General features: G+C 39.6%; 1 protein-coding gene across 6 annotated transcripts in view; it reads right to left on the minus strand.

Annotated features, from left to right (window-relative positions):
• MAGI3 (membrane associated guanylate kinase, WW and PDZ domain containing 3) overlaps window positions 1–20,103 on the minus strand; it is a 165,762-nt gene that overhangs the window by 30,601 nt on the left and 115,058 nt on the right. For 2 of the 6 annotated variants that reach the window (XM_029068407.2, XM_029068414.2), the window contains exons 8-15: window positions 19,481–19,575; window positions 15,704–15,898; window positions 11,294–11,899; window positions 8,321–8,352; window positions 6,011–6,164; window positions 5,100–5,191; window positions 2,268–2,460; window positions 441–629 (exon numbers count right to left, since the gene is read on the minus strand). In XM_029068407.2, coding sequence (XP_028924240.1) covers window positions 441–629; window positions 2,268–2,460; window positions 5,100–5,191; window positions 6,011–6,164; window positions 8,321–8,352; window positions 11,294–11,899; window positions 15,704–15,898; window positions 19,481–19,575 — 1,556 coding nt within the window. Of the gene's footprint in view, window positions 1–440; window positions 630–2,267; window positions 2,461–5,099; window positions 5,192–6,010; window positions 6,168–8,320; window positions 8,353–11,293; window positions 11,900–15,703; window positions 15,899–19,480; window positions 19,576–20,103 lie in introns of all 6 variants that reach the window. The other 4 variants (XM_029068408.2, XM_029068413.2, XM_029068412.2 and 1 more) reach the window with 3 other exon arrangements.

Consider the following 20,103-nt stretch of genomic DNA (forward strand, 5'->3'; position numbering starts at 1 on the left):
ACGTGAGGCTCACAGTCTTTATCCCCATTTTACAGATGAGGGAACTGAGGCACCGAGAAGTTAAATGACTTGCCCAAAGTCACATAGCTGACAGGTGGTGGAGCCGGGATGAATCCTAAAACTCTCAGGGAGTGATCATCCTGTGAACCTCACCTATGAAAACAGAATATTCTAACCACTGGACTAGACCCACTTTCAAAACCTTTAAAGTGGATAGGGGCAACGAATGGTGTTAACAGTTATTCTTCTGAATTTTTAATGGCTAGAAATGAGAACACTGTTTGGGACATCACCTTATCTATAAGGTAAGAAGTGTTTGGAGAATGAGGACAGTATTCACCACTTGGTGAGAAGGTGACCTTTGGAAGATTCAACAAAATGGATGAGGCTCCGAGGGAAGATTACCAGATGAGATTAAAAAAGAAGGCAACCACCCTTACCTCCAGGAGGCTGTTTATTTTTGGAGGTAAGGATGACAAAGCCAAATCCTTCATTTTCTTTACGCTGCAGGGCAACATCATAGGCCTCTGGGGGAAGAGTCCTGGCTTGGAGATCGACTCGGTTCATTCTGGGAGATCCATTCTGGGTTGAGATCAAGGTCTGAGCATCATCATCCTCAGGAGGTTTCTCTGCAACCAACAATATTCATTTGACAAACAGTTCCTAAAGTGGGCACCACCAAGTAAAATGCTGTTACAAACAATGAATTCAGTGAGAAAGAATCACTCTTTAGGAGCTTTATAAACAATCACCAGTTACACGAGGGATTTCTAGTGGGGTATAAGGTTGGAATCATTTGTCTTTAAAATGATTGGGCAGTTCATTAAATGACTTACCCAAAGTCAAACAACAAGGCAATATAGAGCTGGGGCTAGAACCCAGTTCTCCTGCCTCTCAGACCCACACTCTATTACACCGCACTACACGCTCTCTCCATGTCTGCCTGCCTTTCTCCCTTATCTTCCTGTCCAACTTCCTCTCTAGTCTCCCTGTCTTCCTCATCCCTGCCTGATTTAGCCTCCGGCTTGATTCTTGGATAATTATTCCTGTCCCCAGGGAAGTCCCTGTACAATAACAGTGTACATTCAATTCTGCTAAGACACGTGGTTTCACTACGTGTTTTGGCTAGAGCTTTGTTTTTGTTTTATTTTTATGGTATTTCTTAAGTGCTTACTGTGTGCCAGGCACTATATTTAGCACTGGGATAGGTACAAGGTAATCACATTGGACACAGTCCTTGTCCCACATATGTCTCACTGCCTTAATCCCAATTTTACAGATGAGGTAACAGGCACAGAGAAGTGCCTCTGACTTTCCCAAAATCACACAGCGGACGAGTGGCGGAGTGGGGATTAGAACCCAGGTCCTTCTGACTTACAGGCCCGGACTCTATCCGCTAGGCCATGTTGCTTCTCGTTGTTAGGGAATTAGGGAATGTCTGTCTATCAGTATGAGCATGTTTGGATCCAGAATACTGTGTTGGAACGGATGAGTACCACAGGGTGAGTTTTTCTCAACGAGGATTTTTCAAAAATACAACCTGTGTGATGATTACTGGGTGTAATGACTTGAATGTTTTAAGTTAATAATAATAGGCTCATTTTACAAAAACATATTAGTAATTTGGAGCTTTTAAAAAAGTGTGCCTGTTCACACATATAGTATCACATTATTGACACAGTCACAGAATTCAGCTTGACACGTGTGACCCTGGCTGACAAGGTTCAGACCGAGGTTCAACAGGTTCAGCAAAAGCTGCTCCTGCCACCCCAGCCCTCTCTGACATCACCCAGCTGGCATTTTCCTCTTCTGATTGCTCTAACCCTTCCCCGCCCTCAACCCTCTCCAATGAAGTGGTGACAGCAGTCAGGAAGAATGGGAAGCCAGAAGTGTATACTGCTAGTGCTTGAGGGCGTTGTCGTCTCTCAGCACGTCACTGTAGGCCAGGCCGGGGTGGAAGCCTAGGGTATCAGAGCGGTCAAGTATCTTTGGATATATTTCAAACTGAGCCACATGGAAAAAGGCTGGTATGAAATCAAAGTAACATCATCTTCAAAAATGAAAGTCATATGCATAAAGTTTTCATGGATGTGCATACATATGCCCGCCCCACTCTGTTTCTGTCAGTCTAGTGTGTTCTCACACCCCCACACACACCTACCCCTCTTCACCCACCCCATTCTTTGATTTCAAAGTTGACCTTACTGATAATGAGGAGGCTGTTACAATCATAGCAGGGCTGGATTTGATCGGACAAATTCACCTACCCTTATAGAAGATCTTCCTTCTAACAGTCAGCAGCACATGACCATTTCGAGCAGCAGTGGTCATTAGATCCAAGACCTGTTTGTGCGACTTTCCTTTAACAGGGATTCCATCAATGCACAATAGCTCATCTGCAGCCCGGAGCCGACCATCTTTCTCGGCTGCTCCCAAGGGAATAATGGCTCCGATATAAATCTGAAAAAGCAGAAGAGTCTGTGAGTTGGATTTACCCAGTCTGCTGAGTTTAGCTAATAGTCAAAGTGAGAAACTATATGGTTATTCCTCTAAAGGTGGGAAGAGGACACACAAACTCATCAGAGAGAGGTATCCCTTTGAGACTGTCTGAAGGAGTTAATGTTATAAAAGGTCCATAAAGCTGTCTATCGGAGACCTGGGCAGGCCTCAGTGAGCGATAAGCCCGCTGCTCTCCCTTCCCTGGGGTCTTTTTTGGCTGAGTTGCCTTTCTTCCTCATTGTTTCCTCTGACTGTGGAGGAAGTGGCTTTTCTACCTCAAGACCCTCAATTTTTTCAAGTCATGTTACCCTAAAAAGTCTACCTTAGACTCAGGTTTGGAATCCCTTTCCTTTTCCCTCCTGAGAAGCCTGGAATATCCAAACCTCCTTAGCTCAAAAGAACTCAATCAGCACTTACCTCTGCCACACAGACAGGATCAATATTTTTTCAGACCATAAACTAGTTTCGATATTGAGCCCTTTTTGGACTCAGAAGGAAGAGGCAAACGTGGGATTTGTATGTGGACCAGCAATACTTCATATTTAAAATGGAGTAAAGCACTCCTCTTGGATAGTGCCCCTGAATGAAAATCATTATACGGTATCATTAGGAAAGTTTTTCTTACCTTGTCTAGGTTACTTGGACAAGCTCTTATTGACACAAGTAGGTGGCTGCCACAAGGCCTCCCTACTGTGTTTAAAAAGAAGCAGCATGGCCTAGTGGAAGAGCACAGGCCTGGAAGTCAGAGGACTGAGGTTCTAATCCCAGATCTGGCAAGAGCCTGCTGTTGGAGGTCCTTGGGTAAATCAACTTCTCTGTGTCTCAATGACCTCAACTTTAAAATGGGGATAAAATACCTGTTCTCCCTCCCTCACACTGTGAGCCCAAATGGGTCAGGTACTGGGCCCAGACTGATTAACCTGTATCTACCCGAGCAGTTAGTAGAATGTTTGGCTGATGGGAGGTACTAAACAAATACCATAGTAAAAAGCAATGGTAGAGTAGAGGCAAACATTTTCTGTTTCATTTAAATGTGAGCTAATCGAGCTGAACACGGTTCATTTGTGATGCTATGATGCACTCTTAGTTGTAATTAGAATCTGATGATTAGGCTCTCTCCAGAATCCAGTGCTGAGGCTCTTTTTTTTGAAGTTTGGGCAATTTCAATAGAAAGATATCTCTCAAGTTGTTCTGAATTAATTTTGGAAATGTCTGGATAAAAATATAAACTCCCATGCCTCAGCACCTGAGAAACTGACAAGGAGAGTGTTAAGCACAGCTCGACCTTACAAATTTTCACCTACTATTGCACTGTATGGGGCCCAGCCCTTCCTCATGGGATTTTCATTCTCTCAGAATTTTAATCACGTTGAATGTGATCAGTGAGACTACGTCTCTACAGTCCAAATCTAACGCTCTTCTCAAAAAGTACAGCAAACGCAGTAAAGCTTTTTCATTAACAGCAAAATAGTGAATGGCAAATTACTGAACCTTCTGGTCAAAACAGGGTTCAATTTCTGTTGCTATGTGGATGACAGGTCCTCACAAACCATCATGTTCAGAGAACTATAAAAAGATCTCAAATCTAATAACAAGTAGAAGGCAACAGGAAGACATGAACCCCAGCAGTAGCAAAAGCCAGTGGTATTCTTTTAAACCATAGAGTTCAATTTCTGGTCATTCAGTTTTATGATGTGCTCAAACAATGAGTAGCAAAACATGTAACCACTGAGTCACTTAAAAATAAACGGCAAAGAAGCAAAATACAAGGTTCCCCCTGAATTTAGTCTGGCTTTTTAAGGGTAAAGTCACTCCTGCTGTCATCTCATTGCAGATTTGCTCAAGTCTGTGAAATTGTTTTGCTATTTGTTTTAAATGAAACAGCACAGCAAACATCCCCTGAATGCCTTTAAAACACAGTAAGGTCTTTGGCACTCAAACTTGGACTGGCATGGGTGGATAAAATTACATTTCAACTGTAAAATCTAAACAATCTGCAAAAAATCACATCAGATCAAGTTTTCATATTGAAGGCCCAATTTAAACGTAATCCTTGGATCTTCTGAGCATTAGGCTCCTTTTTTTTCCTCATTAGTTGTGTGTCTTCCAGATAAACTGTCTTTCATCAGTACTGAATATTACCAGTGCTTTTAACGCCAATCCACTAATAAGACTAGGCAGTATAATATGAAGGTGCCAACTGTATACTGAACACAGAGGCTAATGTAACTACAATAAATAGGGCTTAGGTTTATAGGCCTTGAGGAGAAAAGTAGCTACCAAAGAGTCAGCTGGGACAAAGACAAAAAGAGCCCAAGACTGACGCCAAACAAAAGACATTAGGAATAAAAGTAACTCATTCACTATATTCATTTGGTGTTTTAAAAAGAGCTGGGTGCATTTACACAATTCTTAGCAATGCGTTGATCTAGGTTCCAACCTAAAGGCCAGTAATCCTCCCTGCTGGTCTGGGAGCTGCTGAGCTGCTAATGCAAATGCTACTTTGTCTATTTATTAATCAATAATAAAAGAAATGGGGTAGAGGGCAAGGCCTTAAAGAAAGTGGTTACTGAGCTTCCAAATTCCAGGCAACTACTTACAGATTGATCAGGTCCATCACCTCCGAGGACCCTGAAGCCAAATCCTGATTCCTGTTTTCGCAAGAAAACATCCAAGTCCTTTGTGTTTGGAGCTAATTGAAACAAAAAAAAAGGCATAGAATGAAAAAATCTAATTTTTGTTTGGTGGGGATGGTGGTTTATATTCAGGACACCATTTTTTCACCGTGCTTCATCAAATTATATAGTTTGGATGTATGCATCATATCTCAGTTACACACTAAATGGTGCAATTTAGCTTTTATTGGTTTTCTTCCTGAGCCTTTACTTTTCAGGGAACAGCTTCCCATCACCACCTCATATTGTGTTGAAGGGGAAGGCATTGCAAGAAAAAGTAGAATTATCCCATTTATATCTGCGACTTAGGAGTAGACTATCTTACTCCTACTATGTAAGGCCATACTTGTCTTCCTCAGATTGTAAACTGCTTGAGGGCAGAGATCATATATTTTACTTCTGAGTCCCCTTAAATGATTAGTACTGCACTTGACAAATTTCCATATCTAAGCTTATGTTTTAGTGTCAAAAATAAAGACTGATCTTGAGAACTGCCTTCCTACTGGATTTTCACAAGTTTTTTTTAAGGAGATTTAGTTCTGTTTCTCCATCAGTCTTGTTATTTGTGACACTATTCTGAAGTGTGGATAGTAAAATAGAAATAAAAAATATAAATAGAATAAAGAATGAGGGACCGTGTCTTTAACTCCTACTGAATGTTCCTAAGAACTAATAAAATGGTCTGACCAGGATATGCAATCAAGTAAAGCCGTTGACAATAATAATGATGATTACAGTCTTAGGGAACCACTTACCGAACTTTGTCGTTCCACAATGTAAATCTGTACATACATTTTACTAAAAAAATTTCCTAAGAAAACCCTGCAGATACGTACGTTTGTCTTCATATATAGTTTTAGACTTCAGATATACTTCAGAAGGATCTAGTTTCGGGGATCCTGACCTAACAATACTGGGTGGAAAAGGCATAGGTTGTGGGATGGAATCACTGATGGCCTCCAAACTTCCCAAATTATCCTGGTTATCTGTCTTCTGAAAGAGAAGTAAGGTGCAACTCAGGATAAATATCAAAATGATAACACGAGTTAGAATGAACATCAACTTATAATTGCCAAGTTCGGTTAATGACATAGGTTGCTCATTGCATTTTCCCATTTGTACCCAGGACTACCATTAATTCCTATTTTTGATTACTAGCAGAGTTTCATTTAAGGTTAGAACTGTGTTTCAGCCCTATAGAAATTTACTATTATAACATTCTTGCAGGTATTTGGGTGAAGTGCAGCATCTAAATGAAAGTAAATAGTCAAGAGCACTGGATGAATAGTGGGTATTTGGCTTGTAATGAGTCTGATGACTGCTCCTCTTGTCCTTCCTCTTCACTCCCCATCTCTGAAACTTCAATTAATTTGGAAAAAAGAGGATAACTGAAGATACAGCAAAACTAGAGGGATCCATTCTCTTTAAATCAAAGAAGACTTTTGAAAGAGAAGGACATTTAGCTTCTTTGTAATATTTTTTTTCCTTTTCCACCCGATTAATTTCCATTGAGAATATTTTCAGCAGTTTATTCTTTCCAAAAATACTGAATATCAAAAATATTCAATCCCAAACTAGGTTATGAGGATGACACAGTGAAAACAATCCAAACATATACCAGAGGGCAAGGCACTATACCAGATATTCAAAATGGGGAAATAGAGACCTCATCCTGATATTTTTCTCTTGTTCTATCAGAACAGAAAAAATCTCAACCTTTCAAAGAATTCTTCTCATCACATTAAAGCAGAGTTGTCATGACAGTCGGTGCCAGGACCGGATAGATTGTGTCAGCTAAAGTGTTGGTTTCTGGATCGAAGCAGATAGCACTCATGAGAAAGAATAACTACTTCTGACTAGATAGCGCTTTTCTTATGAAGCCAAGTTTAGCGAAGGCCAGGAGCCCTACATAAAGTTGGTTTTAATGAAATGGTAGGACTTGCGTAAAGGATGCAAGTGGGTGGTGGAGGAAGAAAAGGAAGGAGGCAAACTGTGTTTGCAAATGAATAGACAAAAGCTCCAGGAAACACCTGCCCATTGAGTTCCATTCAGTTAGTTTTCCATTAATCCAGTCAACAATGACCCTGTGGAAAATACATACTCAGAGAGCAAGAAAAATAAATTAATCTTCCTAACATATTTGCTAAATCACTTAAGTTTCTTACAAGAATCACATCCAATTTTGTTAGACTTTGTAAGACTTATTTTTTACAAACTCTGTTTCCTGGCTACTGATTTCCTCCTTAAGATACGATGAGAAAGCTATGATAACCAAAATGGGATTTTATAGTAATATTTCAATGACACTCCTTAGTTACAGGAGTGCATTTAAAAATGGTGATATATATGTGTGCACTGTTCTAAGCACTGGGGTAGATATGAATTAATCAGATTGAACCCAGTTCCTGTCCCACATGGGGCTCACAGTCTAAGGAGGAGGGAGAACAAGTATTTAATGTTCATTTTACAGTTGAGGAAACTGAGACTCAGAGACTTGGCCAAGGTCACAAAGCAAGCAATTGGCAGAGCTGAGATTAGAACTCAAGTCCTCTGACATCCAGGCCCGAGCTCTTCCCACTAGAATAATACTTTTTGTATTGAATGATAATGTTATACCAGGCAATACTGTATCAGGCAATACTATTCTTTCTTGAAAATATTTGGGTTGCTTTTAAGTAACGTCCTATGAAAGTTGAATACTCTGTTGAAAAAACGTGTTCCGTTTCTAAATATGCAGCATACAATCTCCTAGTCTAGTAAGTATTAATAAAAAAAAGTTCAAACTAATCTGTACATCCTAACAAATGGCACAGGATACCATCACACAGGCAATCTTGAAAATTTTAATATTGCCCTGACAGTGGAAAACACACATCCCAGTGATTCTTGAACACTTTCTATATTGTTAGGATAACAACACTATGTGTCCTTCTCAGGACTCAGTCCACCCATGCCATCTTATTGTCTGCTTAAAGGAGAAGAAGCACAGAAACTTCTTGGTTTTTAGCTTCCCTTTGTGCTTTTGAAGTAAAAGGAAATTACTAAGAGTCTCCTAAACCTGCTAGGGTCTTGATTATAAGGAACATGATAATTGGTGACCGAATAGTCAGTGTCACACTGGCATTTCAAACGCTTTAAATACGCACCACTTTGGCAATTTTAGCTGGTGAAGGAGGACCTAGAGAAAACAAAGAACAAAACTTTAAAAACCAGGGTGGTATTTTTGAATATGAATACTTTTATTCAGCAGTACAGCATGGTATAATGATCAAGACACTTGGTTCTCTCAAACAACAACATTCTAAATATTTACAATAGTGATCATCTTTGTCCATGGATTTGCGTAGGTGTAATAAAACTAGATCCACAAAGAGAAAAATGGCTACAGTGGCTCTAATCAGAAACAAAGGCAGGTTTCACATGAAGCCAGTGGTGGTGTGCAGAGGCAGATGGAAATAAAGGAAAAGAAGCAAAGATTGCATGTTGGCTTTGCCAGCATCTATGATGCTAGGTGGCTTGGCAGTACTACAAAATATGGATATTTTTGTTCCCCACTATGTGACTTGGTGTCAAAGACGCAGGAGTGGTAAGATTTCTTTCCATACTTAGAACCCAAGAGAAATTCCACCAGCTCAAGTTTTCACTGCCTCGTCTGGTCATTTGGTGTTTTCAAAGGTAGAAAGGGTCACCGTTTCAAAAAGTTCTGCTTCCAATAATGAGTTTGTTGCAGTAATGGAATGATTTATTTTGGGGATGGAGAACAAAGTAGGTAGTTTACCTCTTTTGTTCTTTGAGACCAAAAAAAAAAAAAGGAATGACAGGAGGTAAGGGAAAGAGGGGAGAGCAGGATGAAGGAACAAGTTGGGGGAGGGAAAACCTAGGAGTCAATGGAGGGAGAAATAAAGGGAAATGAAAAACACCAAGTGATGGTAGGGGGAAGAGAAACCAGATAACTGTGAGGAAGAGAAGGGATGAACCATGAGGTGGGAAGGGGAAATGAATGAAGGAAACAAAGAGGGAAAGGCAAGGAGAAAAATGGGTATAAAAAAATCCCCTCAATATTTCACAGCCTCAGCTGGCAACATTATTAATAATGCATATAATGCTAGAGTGGGAAGAAATGGCTAGTTAAAATCTTAATCACCTCGAGTGATTTAGTTTAATTCAATTTCTACCTGTGCAGTGGAAAATATAGATAGTATTGGAGGATCAAAACAGGTGTGTTGAGAAAATCTGGACAAATTATTATATATTTGAGTAGATTATTTAAAGAGCAGAGGTCAAACTTCAGAAGAAAAAGTTCATGTCCTTTCAGTTTCATGAACAATGAGTACCAACAAACACTATTTTGCCTACCAGCAGGGATATTATTAATAACTCTGGATGGTACAAAAGGCAATAGTGAGTGAATTTCCTTCAACTACTTGCAGGTATAAAGAAGCCCATAGTTGAAATTCTCTTCCACTCTAAAGTACATCAGTATAAGGTAGGCCATTCTGTTGTCTGTCTTATTCTTTTAATTTTTAGAGTTACATATAACTGAAGTTGCCAGGTAAACACATTCAGCTCATCTATCTGTCCCCAACTGGTTAGAGCTCAAGAACTAAGAGTTGGGGGTAAGCAGAGGGAGATCCGATTTTAAGAAAAATGAAAAAGTTAGCATTTCAGCCTCTTCTTTGGGAGCCTTCTTGCTCTCTGTAGGGTCTCCACTAGGTTCCATCAGCATCAGCCCAGCACATGCAGAAATGAATACACACCCAGTTCTTCTATAATAGAGTTATGTTTTGCCAGAACCCCATTTAAAAAAAACAAAAAACAAACTTGGGTTGTAGTATTTATCTCAAGATCAGACTTGTGCAGAACCTTTTATTTCTAATATGGGGTGGCGCACTGTATCCAGACAGATGCACCCAGTCAGAAGAACGTTCCTCAATTCTGTCACCCTGATCTTTCTAAAATGGGTAGTGAAATCATGTATTCTGATAGAATTGAATATGTTTCACTTTATTTTTGCCAGTAGGACATAGTGATGACTCAATATTGATTTTTAGGGTCCATGCATACAGGATTAAACAGTTGGTCAGAAAAGGAAAATTAATGCAGCTCACCAAATCAAGAAAACTAAATCAGATACGCAATTTTCTTTTTAGACGCATAATGAATTCTGTTCAGTAAGAGAGCAAGCAGCTGCCTTGGTAAATATGTTATTACATTTGTTAAGCGCTAACTGTGAACTATGCAGGGGGAAGATACATGATCATGCCTGGTACAGAGTAAGTATTTAACCAATACCATAATTATTATTAGATCAGATACTGTCCCTGAAAGCACCAAGATATTGAACAGGCCTATTTAACTACGGTTTATACCAAAAGATGTCTCACACACACACACACACACACACACACACACACACACACACCCCAAGAAAAAAAGACTGTAAAGGATAGCTTAACGGGATAAAATAAATGAAATTAAAAGTCTATACATTAAAACAGAGGTATTATCTTTTTCAGAAGAAAAATAAGAACTCCCAGGGGAAGAGGAGAACATGCAAGAGTTAAATTGCTAATGTACCCCTCATGGGAATCATTTCAATATATCCAATTAAAGTGTGGATAGGTGGTTAGAGGTATTGGAGAAAGAAAAAAAACCTTCTGGTTGCTGTTGATGATTGAAACTGGTTCACCGAATGACCAAAACTGGGAAAAGGTCTGCCCATATAGAGTTTGGGCGGTTAATTTAGCATTCATGGAGATTCTCTAGAACCTCAGAAAGGGGCTTCAGAAACACAAGCTATTATTTACAACTACTATATAGTTTGTGCACGACAGATTAATTAGATGACCACTCATTATGCATGTTCATAAAAAACACTCTTGTACCTTAATTCTAATCACAATCTAATTACAATGAGATGAACTATGCCTGGAGAGGAAAAATAAAGGCTGAAAAGGGCATATTTAGAATCTCTAGTAATTGGGAAACTGGAGTCAAAGACAATCTGACAGTGATCAGACAGAGCCCCATGGAAAATACACACTGATCTGAGATGACAGGCAATTACCAGATATAAATGCATGAAAACAAAACATTTTTCACTGTTCACTTTTACCCACCTCCTCTCAAGATGAGCAATGGTACTTCTGCTCCTACTGGAAACTGTTTCAGCACCTCTACCACCTGGAGATGTGTTAAGTTCTGCACATTTTGGTGGTAAATCTCCTTGATTACATCCCCTTTCTGAAGGCCATGACACCACTGGCTGTCCAATATCATCTTTACTTTCTGCCCAGTTGGACTGTCAGCTATCGCAAACCCAAAACCTTTAGGACCTTTAATCAAAGGAATGGTAACTAGTTCTGGTTGGGAGCTGCCCGAGGATGCCACAGACACTCTTTGTTCGCTTGGGTCGGCAGGGCCATTGAGCCGACCATTGACCAAAACATGACCCGGTTTCCCGTTCTGGTCCAAAACCAGTGTCCCCGGTTTAAAATCCTGGTTGTTGACACAAGTCTCTCCCTTGGTTATTGGCTGTCCATTCATGATAGGGGTAGCAGTAACAACATCTACAACAGGATCTTCATTGTCATCAGGAAGAGGGTAACCACGACACAAGGTCATATTCACATACTGGTTGACAGGGACCAACTGAAACATCTGGACAACATCGGCATGGGTATGGCCAAGGACACAGTTGCCATTTATGTCTACGATAACGTCACCTAGTAAAATATAAATATATTAAAGCATTAAAATTCCAAAAATAAGTTGCTTCCCATTTCCTTATTTCATTAGTTCAGAAACTATACTATTCACTTATTCCTGAAAACATGAAGAGGGTAACTAAGATTTCGAAACAATAGCTTCATTAAAGGAGAGGCCTTGGCCTTGAATCCTGTGCAGATGTTTTTTTCCTCTTCATTTAAGTGCTTTCGAATAGAATTTTACAGCCTCGTTCTACCTGCATTCAATACCCATCCACATTATTACTTCTCTTCTTCCTCAGATTCAGCAGACATATGAGGATTATCACACCTCTAGCCTGGTTATAGGGTTCAGACTCACCTGTCACCTAAAGATTTTACAGTGAAACTTGCTCTGGGGGTTCCCTGAATATAGAGACCTCCTTTCTGAAAGGCCTCATTTGGGGAACACTAATTTTCTTTAAGTAGGACACGCTTTGAGTTCACATTTGGAGACTACCCAGATGGTGTGCAAGCACTCTCCAAAGGTCATTAGGAGGTTCAAAATTCATTACTGTACTTTTATATAGCATTTACAAGGAAACTTAGATCAACAGAAGGGCAGAGTCCTCGGGATTCCACCCTACACATCTGAAGAACAACTACTTGGATCCTAACTCCTTGTGGGCAGGGAACATATCTACCAACTATGATGTACTATACTCTCCTAAGTGCTTAGTACGGTGCTCTACATACGCTAAGCCCTAAATAAATACTATCAATTGATTGATGACTTTGAAAAAGTCAAAATATAGTAGTTGGAGTTTTAGAACTGCAGGGACTATGGAAAGGGGTTTCGTATCAGAATGCCTTCTTGCCTTCAAGAACAAAGCAAAGAGTTGGAAGACAGTGCAACTTTCCGCTCAGCCGTTTAAAAGTAACCAAGCCACAAAGTCTCTGAGGGTGGGCTTCTGATGAGGATTTGCCCAGATATCCTCAAAGCACCCTTAGAGTGATCAAGGATGTGAAGGACATGAAAGGTTGATTTGAGAAAGTAAAATGTTAGGATTTAAAAGAAAATTAAAGCCGCATATTTAAAAGGAAAAATGGTAAGGCTCTGGCTTTCAAAGACTATTTACTATAATGCCTACTTTTTGGGAAGAACCCTGCTAGTCTCCATAAAGTGCCTGCACTGTATTTTCTTGTAGCATTTACTCCATATTTTGGCTCATTTTAAGGGATTGGATTCTAAATCAACCAAGTTAAATCTTTATGTGATACAGAAGCAAAGATAGCCTTCAAAGGAAAAATAATATCAAACAAAATTGGGGCTATAATCTTTCAATTCTTTATCATTTTGAACAGTTACCCAAGGCCTTTTTAGATTCTGTATTTTATATATAAAACAGTTAAATTGTATTTGCTGTGTTTGCTCCCTCCTGACATCCCTCTCAATTAAGGTTTTAAAAATAGACTTCTACCTTTCTTAACCTATTTTGAATAACGTATTCTATTTTGCCTCACGTTAAATGATTACAGTATTTCTGTGTCGTGATGCCTAAAATTTTAATTCAATTTATGCTTAACATAAACACAATGGAAAAGTTGAAATGACCTAACGAGAGATGTGGAAATTGGACAAAACAGGTGAAGTAATCCAGACTCTTCCTGGAAGCACATTAAATATACATGGAAACATATCATGTCACATTATCTCTGCTGGTAAGTCAGGCACCATTAGGATAAGTATGAATCCAATATTTTGACATTCTGAGCCGATGATGAGCAGCTGTGAACATTTTTCACAATTAAAACCTACAGTAGCCTTAAAAAAATAGGACTGTCAAAGCAAATTTTGATTTGTTTTTGACATCTACTACTTTAGGCTGACAATTCAATGAGGAGCAATTCTTAAATTCTAATGTGAAAATAAAGGTACACTAGAGATATTTATGAATATAAGTGCAAATCTCCCTCTGATATTCAGTTAAATTAGACAGAGATAATTAATTTTAGTATATCTTTCAGTCAATCCCACAAGCACAATATGATTTGAATTCAAAATTCAAAGGGAAAATTAACTATGACAAGCAGCATCAAATTGAATCATCTATCTGCGAGACAACACTGACGTGATCTACAAAACAACAGTGGGTCCTGGCAAGAAATTCCACAAGCAACTTCAACATCATATTCAAACCTTTTGAGAAAAAAATCACTTAAAAATTCCTTATTTCACTTACTCTGAAAAGCCCAACTACCACTTATGTCAGGAATACTGACATATCATACTTAACCTAAGAAACAAATGTTGGGGACACAGTACAAACCAAATCCCAACCCTGTACCCTTACATTAGAATATCATTTCTAACCTTGCCATTTTTCAGCTTGGTCATGGACTTTCTGACAGTTATCTCTTTCTTTCACACTGATAGGCTACTCTGGAAGATTGTGTAGAGTTTATCCCTAATTTTCTTTTTTAAGAAAATAGGTTCAGGCATTCCCTGCCTGAAGTAGGACATGGACTGAGTGAATTCTATAGTTCCTTGCTAATTCTAGAATTGAATAACTCTAGGATTTTTAACTCTGAATCTGAGCCGAGGTGCTCATTTTAACACAAATATCCTATTGGGCAGAAGGAATACTAACAAAACATAGTATTATGTTTTGCTGTGAGAAGCAGCGTGGCTCAGTGGAAAGAGCCCGGGCTTGGGAGTCAAAGGTCATGGGCTCTAAGCCTGGCTCTGCTGCTTGCCGGCTGTGTGACTTTGGGCAAGTCACTACACTTCTCTGGGCCTCAGTTACCTCATCTGGAAAATGGGGATTAAAACTGTGAGCCCCAAGTGGGACAACCTGATCACCTTGTATCCCCCAGCACTAAGTACAGTGCTTTGCACATAGTAAGTGCTTAACAAATACCACCATAATTATAAATTATTATTATTATAGTTTTATACTAGTTCAGATACTACCGTAAGGCACTTTTAGTTAGGAATAGGAATATTACTCATAACATTTCCATATATCCTCATCACAATACTGTGATCAGTCACTATTACAAAACACCCTGAAAAGACAAAAGGTCTTTTTGATAATTTAGTAAAACTAGCTTCCTCTGTTGGATGAGGAGGATGCAGTGTACTGGTGTAAACGATGAGGCTGGGTCCAGTCACGGAGACTCTGTGACAGAGAACCTGTGTGAAAGGATTGAGAGCTAGAGCTAGTTCTAGTGAATGGCACAGTGTCACTCACACTCTCATCCTTGCCAGTCATAGTCCCTTCAGGGCACAGCAGAAACAACAGGCAATTAGGTATGTGACTGAGAAGCAAAGATAGGCTTCCGAGGAAAAATAATATCAAACAAAATTGGGGCTATAATCTTTCAATTCTTTATCATTTTGAACGGTTATCCAAGGACTTTTTGGATTCTGTATTTTATATATAATACAGTTAAGTTTTGTCTGTTGCACTGGCTCATATGAAAGATGCCTCAGTCATAAAAACTTGACCCCTAGAGGCACAGTCCCAGAAGCTATTCCCCAAATTCTGGCTGTTTCACCTCTCTCTCCACAGTGAAATGTGGTTTAGCCCAGCCAAAAGTCTGTCCTGAGAAATGATAAACACTATTCCCAAAGTTCCACAACAGGTATTCCATTAAATTTCTGTGGGGTTTAAAAATATTTTATTTGTGAAAACTGTCCTCCCTCACATCTAGCTCGAGGTAGATTTTGATAAATTTATACAAAACATCTACCCTGCTGGCATAATCAAGGACTTTTTAAAAATCCATGAATGAATTCATTTTCAGTTTTCTTAAAGGAATATAGAAATATGTCATCACCTGGTGCGATTTTTCCATCCTGAGCTGCAGGACCATCTTTCAGTACGTTTTTCACCTGAAGGAACTCATCTGGCCTGTCCCCACCAATGATCGTGAAACCAAATCCCATGGTACTTTTTTTCAAAGATGTTCGTACAAGGACACCTTTAAGCTGGGAGGGGTCTCTGGTGAAGAGCAAATTCTCCACATCTACACCTAAAGTTAAAGAAAAGATTTTGTGACCACAGACTTCTAAATAGATTCAGTTGGAAAATAAAACAAGAACAACCATTGGGCCCATCCACCAAATGTTATAAAACGGGTGCTAAGTGAAATGAGAACAGGGACAAAATCAAATGTTCATCAGTTCTGAGAACGTTCTCTTTAGAACAACACCTGGACAGAAAGAAAAGGCAAACAAACACTTCATTTTCTGGCTTCTGGACAGATGGAGTGGGGAACCTTGGGAGAAGTCATCTCATCTGCTCTCTACCCTCCACCCCACCCTATCTAAAGGCTGGTGATCCCCCACTGCTCCTGTCAGAGTTTCAAGGAGTGGCCTCCCATGGTCCAGGAAATCTTTTTTAAGATAGAAAATGCCCACTCAGCTGGCAAAGGAATGAGTTACATCTTGTTTCACTCAGATCCCAAGCCTCACTTTCCTCTCCTTGCTCCCCTTTCCCAAACACAGCTATTTCTATGTACAGTCAGCACTTCTCTAACAGCTGTTTTCATTATGTTTTACAAAGAAAATGATGAAGAATTTAGAAATGTTTGTCCATTAATGCCAGCCTGCCTGGATATGATGTGAGGCAGGTGGGAAGAAATGCTTTTAGGCACACGTGGCATCGGTCAGGGCACAAGTTTGACACTTTACTCCGACTAGGCTGTCATATCACCACAGGCCCTGGGATTCCCGGGAACAGTCTCAGCCAGACTAGCTTCCCCGTTTCCAACCGGAACTGTGGAAACACAGACCGTGCCCCCCATGCAAGACAAAGGAAACTTTAAAGTCTGCTTTTAAAGCTAAGAATGTTAGGAAGTCAATAATTATGATCACCTCTGACAAGTGCTATTTTTATTTGGTGCACTACGCTAACATTTGTTGAGCATTCCTAATAAATAATGCAGTACAAAAAGTGTACTAATTTATTTTAGCTTTTCTTCCCCCTTGAGGGTCCATACACCTTGTAGACAAGGAGCATGTCTACTAACTCTTTTGTTTCATACTCTCCCAAGCTCTTAGTTTCCACTAGGAAACTTGGCCTTAGTTTCCACAGGGCCATGCTGCTTCTCAACGACCTCCTGTGTGACCCTGTGCAAATCACTTAACCTATCTGGGCCTCAGTTTCCTCACCTGTAAAATGGGGATAAAATAGATTGTGAGCCTCACAGGAGAAAGGCACTTTATCCAATCTGATCATTTTGTATCGACCTTAACATTTAGCATATAGAAAGATCTTAATACATACCATAGTTACTAGCACACAATAAAACATTCCTAGAAGGCTCAAATATCAACTGATTATAATAATAATAATGATGGCATTTGCTAAGAGCTTATTATGTGCCAAGCACTGTTCTAAGCGCTGGGGTAGATACAAGGTAATCAGATTGTCCGACGTGGGGTTCACAATCTTAATCCCCATTTTACAGATGAGGCAACTGAGGCCCAGAAAAGTGAAGTGACTTGCCCAAGGTCTCACAGCAAACTAGCGGAGTTGGGATTAGAACCCATGACCTCTGACTCCCAAGCCTGGGCTCTTTCCACAAAGCCACGCTGCTTCTCATATTATATAGGCATCATTACATAATCATATGCATATGATTATATATACACAGAGTAGAAGTTATTGGAGACCACAGAAATTTTCATAATCAGGTATTTTAATCATCAGCATGTAGTTCAGACTACACTGGTGCAAAGTTGACGTGTTAAATTCTGTACAAGATAGTTTAAGTCACCAAATGCAACAGCAAGCATTATTTGTGATTACGTAGGGAGAAACACTTCCTTTTGATTGGTCTGAAATAAAGAGAGGCAGCATTCCTCTCTGCCCTCCCTTTCCAGTAAAGTAATTCTGAGCCATTTAGGGCCCAAAAATGAATCAGAATCAGAAATGATTTCATTTGAGAGGTGAAGCCAACTCCAATGAGAGGAAAAACAGTATGATCAAAATTCTGATTTTTATAGGAGGGACAAGAAAAGTTTTGGACCTCTAATTATTGGTACTTGGGATAAAAAATGCAGCCCTGGGAAAAAGTGCATCATGCCATAATTTCAGGGGACTTACCAACTACATACAGCTCAATTTAGGTTCTCCCTTCAATTTTACAAGCTTACTGGTTTAAGGAAAATAGCCATCAGACTGTAAAGTCATTTTCTGTCAGTATAATTTGATCACTGCTTTTTCCCATGGAAAAACCCTCGTTTTCAATTACAGCTGGAGATATATTTTGGAAGAAGCAATGGAAAAACATTTGAACAACTCTGAAATATGTTTTTCCCCTACACTTTACATAAAAAAAATTAGTACTTATCTCACACTAATATTTCTTGGCAAGTTGCTATACCTAGTCCATGAGTGGCTAAAATGACTGGCTCTTTCTGTTTACGGTCTGGATGGACTGAGGGGAGTTGGTGGCTTCCACTTTCAAGGAGGCCACAAGGAATAGCCCTATAACCAACCTCTCACACCTCCTCCCTCTGTTCTGCTATGGCTGCTAATGGGTTAAAATAGTCTTCAAAAGAACTAGGGAGGAAAATGGATGCCCAGAGGCTAGCTGGGGAGCTAGGCAGGTGACTTGGTGGGCGAACAAGGCTTCCTCTGCTCTGAATCCACCCAGAGTTTTAGTCCGGTCCTGATTACTACTTCAGCTTAAAACCAAGGACCCCATTTCTGATCTATAGGACCACTGTATGATTATAGCAAAATTGGTCACTAATTCACATACTACATATTAGTAGCAGAGGAGACAGGTCTTCTCAAAAAGGGTTTTAAACCAAATAATGAATTACAGCTCAGACTAATCTGAGGCTAGTTATCTAAAAAAAGTCGAGGTACACATGACAGTGGGTCATCATTCTGGGACTGGCTGGGAGGTAGCCGGACTGAGTGACAGGGTCTCCTTCCATACTGACCAACAGCAGTGCTGCTGAAGGTAAATGGCCTGGCCAGCGTCAATGCTGCTGGTTGGTTTCCTTGACAACTGGTTGGTAGGGTCACATAGCAACCCACAGCAAGTATCCTGCCACAGAAACTGCACTGGCTTTGGGCCAAGCCATATCAGTTTCTCTTCCCAACCACATTTTCAGCTCGGAGCACTGTCTACTCTGGAGCCTTTCTGCCCAAGTTTTAGCCGTTCGGCTGCAGATCACTTGACAGAACTTGGGCAGAGAAAGCTGGGAGGGTCCCTGAGTTCCGCAACAGCCTCCGAGGAAGGGAGCTTGGCCTTCCTCTTTTCTTCAGGCTTTCCTCCTTAAATGCTTCCAAACCTGCTAGTATGTGTTTTTGTTAATGTTTAAATATAAAATGATTAAATATTGATTTTTCAGTTTTTATGTTTTCTTGCCTTAACACATCAGAAAACATCTGTTTTCTCAAAGTTCTCAGCTGAGTTTCACCACAGATTTTATATTCTTCCCAATGGCTAAGAAAATTAAATATTCACTGTTGCATTTCCAAGTTGCAACAACGAAATATCCCATAGAAAAGAACAGAAAAAAAGAATTAAAAATCCACACAAAAGGATTCTGCAAGTTATTCTTTTTAAGGAAGGAGTGAATTTTGGTTGTACCTGATTTTGAAGAGCCAACATCAATATGTCCTAGTTGTTTTCTCCTCTTGGCTTCCACCACTGGATTTTCAAACTGGGTTTTCTGATTAATATGACTGCAAAATGATTAAAAATGTATACTTCACAATTCTTACATTATATTTTTATGGTAAACAAAACCCCGATGGCATTTCTTTAATTTTTCACTATCAAAAATCAACCACATGCAGGGCTGTATATTAAAATAACAGCACAGTTGAGTTAGTGCACAATCAGTCGCTGGCTTGGTTTTCAATACAAGTGAAGTTGTTAAACCCTCTATGAACCAATCATGTTCTGTAATTTTAATAATATTTTACTATGCTTCAGTAAAGAAGTAAAACTTTCAACAAATTCAATTTTCTGTGATGTGGTGGTACTTGAACATGGACTACAATGTTCATTAATACAATTGTATTTACTGAGTGCTTACTGTGTGCAAAGCACTGTACTAAGTGTTTGAAGCACTTTAAAATATTGTTTGTAAAGCTGAACAGTAATAACAAGTCATAAACATTTGCATAACCTAGCTTCTTCAACCGTTTCTTAGAAGGAATGTTTGCCTTTTGGTGCATTAACCTTGGTCCAGGCAATTTTGGTATCCT

The sequence above is a fragment of the Ornithorhynchus anatinus genome, chromosome 7 (assembly GCF_004115215.2).
Source record: "Ornithorhynchus anatinus isolate Pmale09 chromosome 7, mOrnAna1.pri.v4, whole genome shotgun sequence".
Lineage (NCBI taxonomy): Eukaryota > Metazoa > Chordata > Mammalia > Monotremata > Ornithorhynchidae > Ornithorhynchus > Ornithorhynchus anatinus.